Raw genomic sequence first — 17,271 nt, 5'->3', positions numbered from 1 at the left:
CGTAGCGGACCGTGGGCAGCGTTCTTCGTTCCGCTGCCGATATAAGCGTTGTGCGCACGCGCATTAGCGTTCCCGCTTGCGTTCCGCTGAGCGGCTCTGCGCGAATCGTTAGGACACGACGGTCTGAGCGGAGTGGGCCGTGAACGCTCTGCTAAAACTGTCTAATGCAGTACTTCTCTTTTCTGCTCGTAGGCGGCGGCACCGCCCCGAGCAAGAGCGCGGGTACACGGAGGAGTGTTAGATATATAAGGCGCGTCTGTGTAGCTCTCTGCAAATGCGTTTGTGGCGCAATGGGTTAAACGCTCGGCGATCTATCGTCGCGGACCGAGAGGTCGTGGGTTCGATTTCCAAATTTTGCATGTTTGTGGAACTTTTTCTTCTGGTTTCTTTCTTTGTATTATGTTCTATGACGTATTTCCGTGACGGAAATACGTCAGTGAAGTCTTGGTGGACCCCGGCATAAAACACTTTCGTGTTAAAACTTAAATGTCAAGTTTCTGCGTACATACAATAAAAATTCACCAAAAGAACATAGTTATACAAAATCTTCGGCTCTGGTATTTATCGAAAGATAAGCTGAAATGAACGAAAAAATGAAACACTTTAGCAGATCATTTGTGACTGATATGCACTGAACATTGTCGCACCTAACCTCTATAAATGTCCACGTGTCTATCGTGCTTGCATCTTTATTTTATTCACGTTTCGGCGCCCGCGATAGCTGTGGTTGCGCGACACAGATTGCATCCCGCATAAGCGGAAGGATGTGTAACGTCATTACTCAACCGACGGTCTAGCTGCACACATTAATTAGAAGCTGTTTATCTTTCTTTCAGGAACCTCTGTTCACTGCTGCGAAACGTGGCCGACTGGAACGCAGCCAATTTGTCACTAATAAGCTGTGGGGAATTTGCCAGCAAACTGTTGTCACTGCACCTGGGGCCTATGCGTCCTAGTATCTGAGCTCCGGGTAACGTTGAAGACATGGTTGCATGGTAATTAATGGCAGCGTTTTATGTCACCCGAATGCGAAGGACTTTATTAACGCCGCCTATGCTAGGTTGCGCAGGACCGAACCAAGGTTCCCGGAAAAAATATAGCGATGATAAACCTGCATAGATAGGTTGTCCAAATGGCTGTAAAAATGTTTCCGCTTCTTCAGCTGCGAATCAAGATTGCTTGCGAGTTATCACCTATTCTGTGCATGTTTCCTTGATAGTGTAAAGTGAGCTCCTATTTAATGCAATGCTGTCATAATATTTCTTACTTGTCTTTTTTTTTTGCTATGAGGGAAGTTCCACATTGTCTGAACCATAGAAAATATACTGAATTGTGTCAGCGCGTCGTAAATAGTTTACTGCGCTACTTGTTTATGCGTACATCCGCCGTGGTGGTGTATAGTGGCTTCAGCATAACGTTACTATGCCCTAGGGCGCGGGACCAAACCCCGGCCATGGATGCCGTATTTCGATGGGGTCGAAATGGGAAAACGCCCGTTTACCGTGCTTTGGGTACACGTTAAAGAACCCCAGTTGGTGAAAATTAATCCGGAGCCCGCCAATACGGCATGCCTCATAATCATATCATGGTTTTGGCGGTTTTGGCACGTACAACGCATTTAAAAATTTTTGTTACTTGTTCATACTAACCACTTTGGTATCGCTGCCCTGCCGGCGACTGCATCATGAAATCGTTACTTATTGGTTCTCACTGTTTCTGCAATTGATGCAGCTGCGACACAAAACCGCCGCCTGAAAAAATGTGCACAACATAACATTCTTGTTACTTTTTTTTTTCTTATTGCCACACGACATGAAGCAATGTTGTTCCGTGTCACACGTCACAACAATGTCGATGACGCCATATTTGAGATATCGAAACCACCTTTAGATACCCTATATTCTTGACCTACCTTCATATTTGCTCGATTTCAACTATGTCAGTCTTATTAAGCGTGAGGTACAGTATATACGACTTCTAAATATGTGTTCGTTCTATTTTAAGCGTGTAAATGTGAACAAACTACCACAGAAACGCGTTCTTTTATGCTCTGAGTTTCTTAATGCTGTTGTAAGTATAATTCAAAATTTAATTGTGCGGTTTGCCGTCCCGAACATGCACAGTGTGCTATGAAGGACGCCTTGGTGGACGTCTCGAGACCTCCACTAAGAAGAGTGGACCTCCACTATTCTTAGTGGAGCTCCTAGGAGACTTTTGGCCACACGGGGCTCTTTAACGTCAACCCAAAGCTTGGTACTGAACTGCGATCCCCCAACGGTCAATTCGGTACTAACGTGAACCCGTCAGAACGTGGCCTCCACAACCGGAATCGAACCTGTCACCTCGAGCTCGCGCAGTGCTATGTCGTACAACGTCGCATAACTGTGGTAAGCATAGCAGGCTCTGTTTGCCGTCAGTGGTCTCAGAAGCAGCGGGCGCGCAACGCCAGCTCCGTGCTCAGTCGGTTGGCCGACATCTGAATTCCTGTCGCCAGCAGCGGAAGAGGAAATGCGGTGGTGAACTGCTGCGCCGACAGCTGCACCAACTGGGCGAGTGTGCAGGCCAGCCGGCCCGCAAGAGTTCCGCCGTCACCGGGAGACCGTCTCAGGAGACACTGCAGCACGGTGAAAGGCGACAAGCAGTTTCGGTTTTTGAGAGACGGGTCAGAGACAGCTGTCATAAGTTTGGGAAGAGCATCAAGCATCACTGAATGATTTTAGAGGGTCAGCGACACGGCAGTCTTAAGTGCAGCCCCACCCCCGCCCCAAGAAAAGGTAATAATTCCACCACGAAAATGGCCGAGAACAATTTAGTCCGTTTCCGTAGTTGGAGGGTCGATCTTGACATTTGTGCGCTGATTGACCGAATTCTGGGCAGCCGTGATGTAGATACCATTCACTTTATCCTATTCTTCAACATGTGTTCGCTGATTAACCGAGTTGTAGGCAGCCGTAATGTAAGGATTACCATTTACTTTGTCTTATTTTTAACGTGTGTTCGCTGATTGATCAAGTTCTAGGCAGCCGTATTGTAAGCTAGGATTCCATTCACTTTATCCTATTTCTTATCACGCTCCATTCGCGTCCCGCTGATACCGGTGATAACGTTGCGTGGCTCAGTAATGAAGCACGAACACAAATAAGAATGGTAGAGGCATATTGAGCAAACAGCGCGGGCAGACAGCACTAAGCAAAGACGACAACACGGTTGCTCACTATTAACTGGTGGTTTTGTTAAAAATAGAAATATACGCAGGGGAAAGGTGGGAAGCACGAAGATAGTCAACGTCAAAAAAAAAGAAACGCAGCGAGTATAAAGCACCGAATGAGACAAGACCGGTCGGTAACTATCACAGCCCATTCTAAGCTAGTGAAAAGCGTTATTGCCTCTGCTTCCCTGAAGAATGGCCTAGCCAGGTCGTGAATGCATTAAGTACAACCAAGCTTCTAATCACAAATTCGCTGCCTGAAGTCTGCTGGAATTTCCTGATGAGCATTGAGGAGAAGCATTCAGTAACCTTGAGGAGTATTGCTGAACATATCCTATTCGACATTTTGAGGACTCTTAAACAAAGACCTAGGGAACCACACGCCCCGACAGCTGTGATTAATTATATCCACGCTGTGTCGCACAATCTCAAGAAATCAGGAGGACGTATCGGCATCGAAGTTGTGTTCTCAGCGCCCGACAAACTGGCAACCTTATGCGAACCCGTTAATGGTGACGATGATTTGCGAGCAGCGTGCGACTAAGAAACAAAAGAACCCCTTTGAGCCCCCCCCCCCCCCCCTCCTAGCTACGCCTCCAAACCCTGTAAAAAGTGACATGAGCATTTCTACGGTTTATGAAGCTGACTGGCAGCAGTGACTGATTGTAGGCCTGATGGACAACAACACGCGTTAGCACTCTTTTTTTTCATGCCTTATCCCCTTTCCACTGTGTAAGATAGTCAACCGGACGCGCGTCCGGTTGACCTCCCTGCTTACTCTTCCTCATTTTCCTACTACCCATTTTGTCAAAAGTGCTGGTGTTCAAGGTGGATTGGTACCAACTTCTCCAATTTGCAATCCTAATATGAATCATCACGAATGTTCGAAAATATACTTCATGCTTTCCCGTCAAATAAATATCGCCATCTATACGTTCAATTGTACAAATCTACGCAGCAGATTGACAGAATCCTGAAAGCTACACTAAGCTCAACCGACGAACACAGGCATTACTGTCTGCTACTGTGCTACCACAATCCAGATGTGAGTCTCGCGAAAATCTTGATGACAATAAGAGTGTTTTGTTTGTAACAGCAACCCTGACAAATTGCGATGCTCTACCAGGAAAGCGATAAAAGATTTTTCATTCTTGCTTGGCGGCAGACAGAAACTTACCACAAGGAAGTCGAGGAGCTCGTTCATAGTGTCATTCTGAAAAACAAAACAAAAACTGAAGGTGGACATTTTAACATGCGGCCAGACAACACTATTGTGTGAATGGTCCTCCATTAAGTTGCTTGTGCTGTATCTACAGGTGCCCTATCCTATAGAGAGCCTTCACAGCGATGACAGATTATTCGTCAAAATGAAAAAGTATGGGTACGAAAATGTTTTAAAGGATCGCTTGTCAGAAAGTTCTGCTGAGTTGAGCTTTCATCAAAAGCTTTGAGTTGAGTATTAAAACCTACTGGTTACCTCGAATGATACACCAGCCTGCCACGTTTAAACCGTAATTCACCACTCGGTTTCGGCGCCAGGACATTTTCTTTGTTTTTTACTGCAAAGTTTTCTTTCACTGGCATTTTTATGTTGATCGTTTGTGCCATAATGCATAACATAATATCGATGGCCCTGTATCTTTTTTGTCGCCTTCGCCTTCCAAATTTTCACCGAATAGATTTGGTTAATATGTTGTCTCCGATACTTGACAGAGGTTAACAGAGTGTCGTACTGGTTGCCGGCGTCACCATGCTCTTAAGCGATGGGTAAGGTCTCCGCTTTTACTTACTCTGAGTGTTTCGCCTTCCAAGCAGACCAAGCGCGATGAATTGATGCACTGAAAACGGAACGCTTGTCGTTAGTAACGAACAATTGTGTTCTATTACATTGCTCATATTACCTTGCTGTTATGGTGCAGTATGCGCAAAACAATTCGAAGAAACGACAAGACAGCAAAGAGAGAGAGAGAGAGAAAAAAAAAGGTAAAGGAAAGACAGGGAGGTTAACCAGAGGTTATCTCCGGTTGGCTACCCTGTACCGGGGGAGGGGTAAGGGGATGCGAAAGGAGAGAGAGAGAAAAAAAATTAAGTAAAAATAAAGAATGACAAAAATGAAGGCAAGAAAAGAAAATCACACACGCACACAAAACAGAACTGTTTCTGCGGGCACTGTCACGCAGTCTGCGAAGGCGTTCTCATGTTGCATAGTGTGAACGTTCCATCGTATACGTAACACAATGCAGAGTCACAATTTGTCACTGAGTCCGGTGTCTTTCAAGTAACGCAGCAGTGCCTTAGGGCGGCTCGCGCCGTTGTTTGTACAGGCCACAGCAAATAGTGCTCGAGAAAAACATACAAGGCTGAAATAAGCGTCATTTCCTTTCTCATCGTTTCATCGTATCGCTTCGTGTCTTTTTTTTTTTTTTGCACTATAACAATTATGAACCAACTAGCCCAGTATCCAGTAGAGATATATTATTTTCTAGCAAGGAAACATACTTTTTTTGCGAATAGCTTGTGGCACCCAACCATTCTGTACGATAGTGACCAGAAGTGTTCGTAATCCTGCACCCTGTTGTCTTAGCAGAACGGTTTCTTTCATCTTTGCAAGAAGAACGAGATCGAACGCGTGGGTGACGTCTTTTAATATGGTATGCTTGTGGGGGATTCTTTGCACATGTCCTAACTAAGCTCCCACAAAGTGTATACAGCAATTTCCATACACTCCTGAGTCTTGCATTGGGACCTGTTGGAGTATTTTGTAACTGGTCAATTTCTACCACGTTTTGTCTAATCGGGAAAGACCTGATCGACCTTGGAACTAGAGTTCTTCAATCGTACCATTTACAGAACTCGGCTTCGAAATCCGACCATGATCCGATTAACACTCCCTTGGACTAGATGAACTAATCGGCGTTATGGGCATCCCGTTTGAAACGAGGTGGTAACTGATGCCGCCAAGCTCGTTTTTAATGTTCGTGCTGCTTTTTTTATCAGACCTTAAGGTTCATTCTTCATGTTAAAAAATCATTGAACCTGGAAGACATTGATGTACACACCACCAGCGAACGGCAAGATAGAACATGGCTTCGATGCTTTATCGCCTATTGCTTGCAACAGTGTTATCAATGTGACATATCCGCCTCAAGAATATTCTTAATTTTGTGATTGTTTCTTAAATGTAACATTGCGAAAGTGCCATTGTATAGTTATCTTTGTTGTGCATAGGTGATGAGACAGTCGGTATGCAGACACCTCACGTCTTCTGCTAATCACTGCGTCTGCCCAGATTCTTAGACAAGGGGACCGTAACGAATTCCACAACTAGTGCGATTGCAGAGCTCTGCCTTGGCAACGCTCACAGGACGCAGTATGTCGGAATGCGAGCCGTGATGAAATTTCCAGAACAGAGGCACATTTGTACTGTAGCCACCGACGTCTAGCACTCTCGCCAAACAGATATTGCTATCTATAACCAAATCCCAGCGCAAAGAAATTCGTTTATGACTTGTGACTACGCAAGCATTCAACCATTGGCTCCTAGACTGTAGATTGGGAAACCTGCCAACTACACCGTGTGTGGGCTCTTCGGTGGCAGCGCTAGCACAACGTGCTTCTTGTGCCCCCCCCCCTCCCCCATTTATGGCCCGAAAATGAAGTTCGCTGTCCACCCACTGAGCCTATTGCCCAGCTACTCGGCGTCAATCTCGCAATCTATGGCATCGAAAAATATCTCGAACAACGAAGCGATGCAAGACTCCACAACATTTGCATTTCGGGCTTTGTTTCCGCGGTACCATGAACTATATCAATATGAAAAAAGGGACTCTAGTTCTGTGTAGATAATAAAAAACAAAAAAGGAAGGGAGGTTAACAAGAAGGACGTCTATTTAGCTACACTGCACGAGGAAAAGACGGTGGGGGCTTAAAGAAAGAATGATGAGGCAGACGGAGAGATTGTTCACGGGCGCACAGTTGCAGGCGTCTTCTAAGGTATTTGATTTCTAGCAAAACAAAGAAATTCACTTAACATGTAGCAAATGAAGCTCGCCTCAGTTAAAAGTGGGAGTTGATGTCTGCCAAGTATTTGAAGCAAAGTTGGTGTGGGTGCGTTCAATCGGCTTCAGAAAATGCCGAAGTTTGATTTTCTTTTTAGGTGAAGCATTAGGTTTGCAACTAGAGCATCCAACTTACGTCACTGATCCCAAAGGAAGATGGCAGACTGATGTTTATGGGTGGCCCGCAAGTGATTGTGCCAGGAAGGCCATTGCTGCAACTAAACATGGGTAGCCCGAATGGGTTGCACAGCATGTTGGCTACTGCGAATGGGTTGGCATCTGAAAAAAGGCACGAAGTTTGGTCACAATTTTCAATTCTTGAATAGGCCTTATTATTCAACTATTTCCTCGTGAAATATTGCGGCAAGAGCAAGAAAACAGGACCCCCCCCCCCCCCCATTCCTCCCATGCCCCGCCCCGATCTACGCCTAGTTTTCTTGTTTCCCCTTTTTTTTTCGGGAAGTGACAGAACCATCATGTACATAACTCCCCTCAAGTTTTTATGCAGCCCCTCGGTATCAACGTACAAGTTTTTTATTTATTTATGGTAAAGCCTCTAGTCGTGTTCAAAACATCGCGCAGTAGTTTTAAAGTGGCACTGCTTTCTCTCAGACGTCGTGCTCATTCGACTACATGGTTCACTATCAAAAGAAACACGAGATTAGTATTTCGGTATGGATAATAGATCAGTTTTGACAAGAAAGCGCCGGCAACTGTTTTCACCAATATGGGTCTACCAAGCGTGTAAAATCAAGCACTTCATTCCCATGAAGTTGATTTTACGTTAAATTCATGCTTGTCTGGATACTAAAAAAGTGTTCCCACTCACAGTGGGCCGTATGTACATCGTTTGTCGCACTATATCGCTCACTGCTTAGTTGCATTTCACGTTCATGAGTGATTTCTTTTTTGATAATATTCTCATATTGGCCTAAGCCTGCATAAATAATCTTTAGCGTTGAGGGCTATGCAAGTCCGAAAATGTCGCACACTGTTTGGCTTGTTTTACATGATAAGTAGTGCTTGATTGTTTGGGGGATCAGAATTTTCTGAACGCCAGACATTTTCTCCTGGTCATTAAGCGTTTCGTCTCAGTATAGTTGGCATGACGCACTGGTGTACAAAAAAATAGTATAAATGAAGAACACCGCCCCAAAACCGTAATTTTTTTCTGAGTCTTGATTACACAAAAGTTTATTGAAGCTAACCTGATTGCGCCCTGGAAAGCACTCCAGCGATTAATGCTCTTAGGTAGAAGAGAGCTTGAATCGGTCCTGTGACTTGTGGCATCATTCTAAATACACACTGCAAAAAAAGTGTTAAAAAATAGATAACATGAGTGGGTATTCGTCACTGGCCTTGTTTTTTTTTGGTTTTTTTGCTTTACTTTGTACATAATATATCTAAAACATCACGATTAACGCGCATAGTTCTTATGAGTACCCATATAGCCTAAGAACATTGTCAAACCTGGCCCTGCAGGTTCTATATTCTCTTATAACGACTGAAGTAGGGGAGACTGGCTTACAGCTTACGTGGAATGTATTTTTCAGCTGATCCTTAGGAACAGTGAAATAGAAATTTGATATACTTAACACCAAATTGTAATATATCATAAGCGTTTCTTAACGTTCTAAATTCAAGGAAATTCCTGCGAGACGATGAGGACTAATAAGAAAGAATCTCTGTGTTTGTTATAATTGGAATTTTTCTACTATACTAATCAAAATTCATTAAATTGGTTTGGTTGTGACGTAGTAGGAAAAATATCTTTCGCGTACAAGTAATTAACAAAGCAAGGACCACGATTTAATACTGCCTCCTAAAATGAAGGCTTTCATTTTTTCTGCAATGCGGGAGCAACACGAAGATCAAGAATACGGATATCAGCATTTTCCGGCACTTTATTAATGTGATTACTTACCGTAAAAATTCTTATAACTTCTACCGTCGCATTTTCCTGAAATTGAAATGTTGGATGTTAGAGGTCACACAAGTCAAAAACGGCACACCGGCCATTTTCTTCGAATGCAATAAAGAAAACTACAAATCTTCGAAATTCGGTTAACATAATGAAAGAACAGCGTCAGCTGAGAGAAGCTCTCTGAATGCCAGCAAGAATTTGTAAATGTATGCTTTAGCCAATGCTGCAGTCTTCACAACAAATCTACGAAATTGGGTTAGCATTATGAAAGAACAGCGTCAGCTAAGAGAAAATCACTGATGGCGCGCAAAAATGTCTAAATGCAATGTTTAGTTAATGCTGCATTCTTCCGAAAGTCAATCAGTTGAGCTTGCAGGGGCCGAATTCAGAAATCTTTTCGTTCGTAAATACTGCTTGCCATTTGCCGACGGCGTTCCCTAATTACATGTCAAATATCATGATTCACTGGCACATGCTCTTAGCGACAGTTATATTGCAAGAAAGGTTTTTTTTTTTGTGTGAATGGCGTGCCCAAGCAACACCTCCTAGATAGGACAAGGCCTGCGCACTTTGATCCATGACGTAGTGCTAACTGGCCCGACTGCCATCGAATGTAATGGGAATGCCCCCGAGATATACGCGGCGATCGTGACGTTTCAGCTTTCGTCACACCGGGCTTGGCCACGGAAATTTCGGGCCTAGTAGCATGACGTCACAAAACAGAGTGCACAGGCATTGTGCCAATTAGGTGGTTAAGGCCGAGCGCCCATATTCACAAAAAGCTCTCGCGTTAGAAATTTTCATAACAACAAAAGCTAGTCATTCATAACGTTGGGCATTAGGGAAGACAGCTGGCCAGTGGAAAACAGCCCTAACGAACGAAACGATTTGTGCATTTGTCCGCAGATATTTTAGTGAATAACGTTAAAGCGTGTGAACACTTCGTGCCGGTCGCCGTGGTGTGCGCTTAGTCTACCAAAAATCATAGCAAGTTTTGTAATTAGTTACAGAATTTACGGTTTTACCAACCACTCTTCAGTGGTTTCCACGATAAGTTATGTACTAGTTGCTTACTCACTTCCTGTAAAGATTCAAGGTCATACTCCTTCTATTGTACCTGCGATGATCTTTTGAACATCGCCCCAGCTCCTTTCTCCGAGTGTCAATGAGCTCTGAAGAGCTTGTGTCTGGCCAAAGTAGTCAACGCGAACAGGCGGGACAGGTTCTAGCTGAAAGCGCACTTTACAGGTGGCGGTGTAGGAGTAAAAACTCACAGGTCGGTCCGAGCAGTAGTCGGGAGTCAGGCCGAGACACTTGAAAAACAAAATGAAAGCAAAAGTGAAATTAAAGAATGTTATTCACTGCGAGTTCTGTGACACTGGCAATCAATATTACGTCATGTTTGGGACGCTCTCTTTTGCAAAGTAATATGACCATTACATTAAGGTCACTTCATGTATGAAACGAAGCACTTTGAGCTCGTAATACGGGAGCCGCCAAGTCTTTTACCTTGTTTGTATCACACCTGATTCGCACCATCCCACCAACCTGATTCACATATCACACCAACCAAAGTTGGAGGTCCTAAGAAATTCTTTCCCTCAAAACTAACATATTTAAAACCATTTCCACCAGTGTTTAGCAAAATTCAATAGTTGGAGAGGGCTAAATATCATTGCAAAAAAGGGCTTCTAGTGAAAACACTGACAGGAGGATTCGTTTCCGTTCATGTCAGTGCTTTCGGCCGGAAACCTTTCCTAGCCATGCGCAGCCAACAAGCTCAGGCAAACACTATATTAGAGTTAATTAACAGGTTCCCCTAAGTTCCATTTTCACCAGTCTTAAATCATAGGCTTACTGCAGGTAAATATTGGAGCGCACCAAGTAATACGATACGTAAATTATTGAGATAACATGTACTGCAAGTGAGTTTCGCCCTTGTCATTCGTTCTAGAGTATGCAGGACTATTTGGGGGGTCGTCTACTCACCGTTCCCAATGCAAGTACATTCGGCAGTTGGGTGTCGGTGCACTGACCTGAAAATGTTCATGCCACACTAAAAGAAAGGGTAACAACTACATGAAACCAACAAACAATGAAACCAAATAAATCAAGCAGGCACACAGGGAATTACGTGTTATGGTATTTTAAATGAATAAATAACAAGGAAAATACAAATCAGAGTGAAGAACACGACTTGCTGTGGCGGGAGCCAAGCCTACATGTCCAAATTACATGCCAAGAAAAATACAGTGTAATCAAACTATATTTTTGTTTGAATTGGTGCTTGATCTAAATTGCTGCTTTGTGTTAAAATGACGCAACTAGGCAAAAGTTTGGCCCTTTCAGCTATATAGTAACTGCTCGAGCGTTAAATGAGCAGAGCATATACACTCAAACGATTGACGATGAATGTCTAGTAACGATGGTCCCACTGTCTGTCCCGTGTCAACGGTTCGTTCATTCCGTGCTGACAAAAAATGTCGTGAATTCTAGCTTGGTTCATTCGACTTTTCGCGTAATTTGAACACACTGGAAAGTCCCGGCGAGAAGCCATACAGTGCTATGGAAATAAAACTCGTTTAGTTCGAACGCGAAAGCTTTTTTGCTTGGATAATTCGACCCCTCACCCCGCTACCTTATCCACTGCAGTAGTTATTAAAAGCTTGAAAAAATAATTTTAGCAGTCTGCGCTAATGGTTCCCTAGGCGACAATGCATTGACGGTAGCTATTTGTCCTGCAGTAATGATAACTTGCGCAATGCCCTCGGTGATGTCCCTCTTTTGTCAGCAATTTGTCAGCAGCGACCATAGTGTTTAGGTCTATGGGCTACTGTCCAACGATGACGTGTATGGGTATTCTATTACCGTGTTGAAGTATTCTGTCGATGACGACATAGTTGAAGCAATATAAAATATTTGAATCCGTTCATTTTGCTGCCCTTTGTTAATTCGACCTTTTGATTCTTCGACCGTACCTTGTCGCCCCTAGTATCTAATTAAGTACATAATTAAGGGGAGTAGAATGTAATGACAATTACGTGCAATCTGTGATGAAGGTTCACAGCAACGTGGTGCCAGGGTTCACATAGTGACAGCTAAGTGTCCACTGCCATCGTAGCAGCATCTCAGCGCCAGCAGAACGTATGCTGCCACTCTTTTATGAAAACACTCTTGGCTATATCAAAGTTCAGGGTCAAACATAACTGAACGATGTCCTGGAATTCAAAGAAAAAATATTAGCACTCTGCGTTTATAAGGACGCGGATGTCCTTCGCCACAACGAGTCCAATCTAGGCCTTAAATAAGCGGTGATAAGGCAGCCACTTGAGTGAGTGCTTCGTGGAACTCTAACTTGTGTTCGGTTTTCTAGGTAGTTCTTCGGGTGCCATTACAATATTTTACCGGCATAGAAGTCCACAAATTTCGCTTGAACAAACAGATTCATTCGTAGGTTGCCTCGAATGCGTCTCGAACAGAGTAGTGAGAAAGTTTGATTGTAAGATATAGTTTACCTATGTGCCATTCATGGCACAATGAACTTAAATTGAATCTCTCCACGTGTCAAAGCATAACAGCGGAATACAATATAAGCAAACTTGTCTACCTCATTGCTTATAGGAATTTCGCGCCTAATTTCTTGTCCCTGACATTTTTTTTTCTTGTACTGAACCACGCAGATTTCAATCTTGACAAGCATTCGAGCACTTCAGTTCTCACCTTTTACATTCGTCGGGGTGAACAATACGAACAGCGCGAAGCTCCAAATTGCAGCTGGCTTTGACATCATCTTCATAGCAACAGTTCTGCAAGGGCATCGGTTTCTTCCTTCAATACCTATAAAGGGGCAGACGATGAAAAGTTCCACACTAGGCTAGCCTTTGGGAAAAGCTTGCGCAAGTCTTTCTGACCGGCTGGTGTTCGTCACCCGGGTTCCCTTTAACAGCTTTTTTCCACGCGTGCGTTTTAGTGAGTTGTTTATGGCACAGGCTTCCACAGAAGCTGTCATGTCCGCCACATCAACGCTGTTTACTTTGGCAAGTGGCCACGGCGCCCATGCCTTGTAGCTACATGCTTTGCCCTTCGTTGTCGATCGCGACGACAGCTGAATGCAATACACGGCTGCGTAGCCCGCGTCGCGTCAGCTTTCAACGACAAACGGAGAGCGCTGCATAGCTCCGCCATTGTCGCACAAACCCGCGATGCTTGAAGTTTCCGTACCCACTGTTTTCGGCTTTGTAAGAGTGGAAAATGCCGTTGTTTTCGCCGCAAGAGCAAGATACTATTAATAGCATAGTAAACCTGAGAGGGTCAGCTTGTCCTCCTGCTCAAACTCGGCGTGTCTTCCCTGGACATGGTGTCTTGCGCCCCTCGGAACTGGCTAGTTGCCTAGGAAAGGCGATGGAGAACATCATGCTCACTCACCTAGAGTGGTACCTGGAGCCCTAGAGACTATGCACTGACGCTATGGCTGGTTTTCGGCTTGGGTGGTCCTCTATACAGAACGTTAATGACCTTGTTCTATGTGCACAACATTGAAAACGTCCCCTTGGATGTTAAAGTTGATTACATAATGTAACACATGAAGCAGTCTTCGAAATCTTGGGGGATGTTGGATCAGGAGGCCACTGTCTACCGGTAGATATAAGGAAACTTGAAGGACAGATCGGTCTTAGTGCGTACAGGGGACGCTGCAATACCGCACCATTGTAACTGCCAGGGTGTGCCTCATCTCTACAGCAATGCTTTAACCCTACAACGTACTTCTCCTGGGTTTCCTACGCCACCGCTTCTCTGTGCTGGGCGAGAACTGTAAAACCAACATTCATGCCGTCCAGTCGGTACAAGCTCAAGCTCTGAGACTGTCTTGACTTTACGAGGTGTGCATCTTCAGCTGTGACTGTGCTCATCGCGCGTGATCACATTCACGACATACATAAGCGTCGGCGCTTTAAGGATGTACATCAAACGCTTACCCGGCTTCCATCACACCACCGCGCCACCCTGCTAGGCCACGTTCTGCATTAAGCGGTATTAATATTGCCCTTCATACAGCTTTACCATCGAAATTCACACTTGCAGCAGGACCATATTTACTGATATGGTGTCTATACGCCCTACAAACCCTCCTCAGTATACCATACATCAAAAACTAATTTTCCTCTTTACAAATACAGCGCAACGGCTGACGGAGGACAGAAAGAAGAATTAAATGAACGCAAATGCTGCCTTCCAACTGAGTGAAAGGGCAGGTATATATATGCATATTCGAACACATGATCGTAATCGAGCTGTCACTTTGCGAAGTAGCTAACAGAGCTATAGCGAGAAAGAACAAAAACTAAAAGCAAGCATAACCATCCATCGTTCAGTTATCAGGAGGCAATGTATAATATAGGGCCGGGCTCTCTGCGCATGCGCGATAGGCCAAATCTTTGTCAGACAGGGCAAATGAGGGCTTGCTAACACAATCACTGTTGGCCATTACTGAGGACTCATTTATCACCATCGGTGCTCGTTGCAAACAGACGGCATGCACAAGTCCTCGAGCGCCTGTCGGACGACACCTTGGGTTAGGAACATGGCTGATAGGTTGGCCACCCGAACGTCCAAAAGAACAGCCGCTGGGGCATTAGAGAGCTTTAGCTTGTCCGGTATTCCGGTAAACGCAGGTGGACTGGGCATTTTAGCGGAGGGGTGGAGGCGTAAAAGTGAGCGGCCTGCATGGTGCAGCCTCCTGGTGGCGCAGAGCTCGGTCACACAAACACAAAAATAATATAGCAGTAATAAAGTGTATTATATACTTCGGTGCTGGTGTAAATTTTCGGCAGCGGGCAATCGTGTTGCTTCCGAAAATTTACACCAGCAGCAAAGTGAAATACACTTGGTTACTGCAATAGTAGTTGTGTTTGTTTGACTGAGCTCTGCGCCACGAGGTGGCAGGGCACTATGCAAGCCGCTCAGGTTTACGCCTCCGCCCAGTCCGCCTGCGTTTACCCGAATACCGCACCATAAAATTCTTTATTGCTTTCAGATTGTCGCTAACAATACGTTTCAAGTTCTCCGTTACTATTTGCTGATTTGGCGGGATTTGGTCATCCCACCACCATTATATACAGGGATAAACGCGAGAATGTAAGATTGATAATAGAAACTGAAGATATCCTCTTGGCCGCTGACCAATGTATCAGCGAAACGTCACTATCATTGTCGGCGAGAGAGTTAGATTATTTGCATATGCCATGATAGCTGACCGCTTTTGCAGTTCATGATTCAGGTTCTTAGTGTTTTCTTGATGCAACAGCTTTAGATTGCTTTTATGCCGTCATGTACTTATCTTCAGTGTTGATATCGATGTGCACGTGGTTTTTGTGTATAAGTACGACCGGTCCAGCAAATAAATTTCGTTGTTGATAGTTAGCGCTTACCTTCATCATCGTTTCTTCTCGTGTCGGTGTTTTTTTTTTTTTTCGCTTCCAAATACCATTCCATTTGGTCATCACATGACAATGTTGCGGTAGTGTTGAGAAACCTGATAAATCGAAGTTCAATGGGAGATTTTCACTTGCCCGAAGCCCCGCCATTGCTTCACCATAGCATCGACCATAACGCAGATCTGTAAAACCAAGAGGTCGAATACATCGTCCGCGAATCCCTTCAGAACGTGTGCAACCTTTCCGGTACTGTCCATTCAGTTATCGACTTCTTATCGACTGCTATCGACCCTGTTATCTTGCACAAAGCCATCCTGAATGTAAGACACGTGTGGCTCCTCCGATGTCCGAGCACAGGATGCGAGTTTTCGTTTCTCAGACCGCTGACGATCAACAGGCTATCTGAACTTGTCAGTAAGCTTCTTTTTGCGTAAGCCCTAGGTTGTGAGATCATTCTCATAAGTCTCGTACCGCACGCGGGCCGTCCCTCGTAAGCAGGAAGTGACATTCGCAAACATCAGTGTAACGTCCCACCAGCTTTGATATCACTCGTGGTGTTGTTCGCTATTGCTTAGTTACACAGCTGTAACCTCGCTGGTTCAGTTTTCTTCAATTTAGCGACTTTCAACAGTTCTTGTACGAAATTGATGTCCAAAATATGACAAATCAATTCTGCGGAAGCCCACAAGTTCGAGAAAGGTTCATGAAAGGGAAAATTGTAATCCACCCGACTGCAGCACGAAGCTAGAAAGCAAAACCTTGTAGCGGTTTTAGTTTGCTTAGTAGGCAAAATATCAACAAATCTACTGCTTGTAGTATGTAGACTACAATTTGCTTTTCGATGCAAGAAGCCTCATCAAATTCAGCGCAGTTGATCCCCATCTAAACGATGTCTCCGTTCTCATATATTAAGATAGGAGCACCTCACCCAAACGTTCCTTTTAACACGACAATCGTTACCATCAGCGGCCGGCGACCAAACGCCGGCCTATGACGAAACGCTCTTACGTAAAAGAAGTTTTGTGAATACAGTCTCGGGAACATTACAATGTAAGACCATTTTACGTCATGGCAGATCGTGAGGGTTAGCATTAAGCAATGGCGTTGATGCGAAGCCCAAGAGACGATATCTGTGCGCCCGTATTCACAAAATACCTCCTAGGCTAGATCTATTAGGCAAAGTATGCCACAGTCCGTTGTAGCATGGGACATGTTATTGGAGACTACGGTTAGCCAATGGCGAATAACTCTTACGAACGCAAAGGGTTGTAAAGGTTTGTGGAATCAGTTCACGCTCGTTCGAATTCTAAAGTGTCATGCACTCTCGGTGTCGTAAGCTTACGAGCCAGGGAATAGCGTGAAAGAGCCGTACATTTACGAAGCCTAGCGCGCAGACATGAATTCAAATCGAGAGGCAGTCGCATGTTCGATCAACAAATTGTTGTACGACATTACTGGCAGCATGCACATAAATACTCAGGTATTCAGTGGTCTAAATCACGGAGCGTTTCGTTCATAAGCCCTGATTGCCACGGGCGATCTTCCTACGTTAATATGTCGAAAATTATGATTGCTGGCGTGTGGTCCAAAAAAACATTTGTATCGTAAGTACTTCTTTGTGAATATGGGCCCATTATTTTTTCTGCA

At 44.5% G+C, this 17,271-nt stretch overlaps 1 protein-coding gene across 1 annotated transcript; it reads right to left on the bottom strand.

Moving 5' to 3' along the window:
• Nucleotides 1-677: 677 nt before the first annotated feature.
• On the bottom strand, nt 678-13,159 carry LOC119452819 (uncharacterized). The gene is made up of 9 exons (XM_037714775.2): nt 12,911-13,159; nt 11,180-11,226; nt 10,465-10,503; nt 9,191-9,226; nt 8,475-8,571; nt 7,403-7,545; nt 4,999-5,046; nt 4,386-4,421; nt 678-2,614 (listed from the first exon to the last, which is right to left on the bottom strand). Exons 1-9 carry the CDS (start codon nt 12,984-12,986, stop codon nt 2,423-2,425), a joined length of 714 nt encoding a protein of 237 aa, XP_037570703.1. The 5' UTR covers nt 12,987-13,159; the 3' UTR covers nt 678-2,422.
• Between the last annotated feature and the right edge of the window lie 4,112 nt (nt 13,160-17,271).

Source organism: Dermacentor silvarum, chromosome 5, assembly GCF_013339745.2.
Source record: "Dermacentor silvarum isolate Dsil-2018 chromosome 5, BIME_Dsil_1.4, whole genome shotgun sequence".
Lineage (NCBI taxonomy): Eukaryota > Metazoa > Arthropoda > Arachnida > Ixodida > Ixodidae > Dermacentor > Dermacentor silvarum.
This window is presented reverse-complemented; position numbering and strand designations above follow the sequence as displayed.

Coding starts and splice junctions, on each gene's coding strand:
- LOC119452819 (XM_037714775.2), bottom strand. CDS start 12,986: ATGAAGATGATGTCAAAGCCAGCTGCAATTTGGAGCTTCGCGCTGTTC. Junction 9,227..10,464: donor ACTACTGCTCGGACCGACCT/GTGAGTTTTTAC, acceptor TTTCAATTTCAG/GAAAATGCGACGGTAGAAGT. Junction 8,572..9,190: donor AAGTTATAAGAATTTTTACG/GTAAGTAATCAC, acceptor CTTTTTTTGCAG/TGTGTATTTAGAATGATGCC.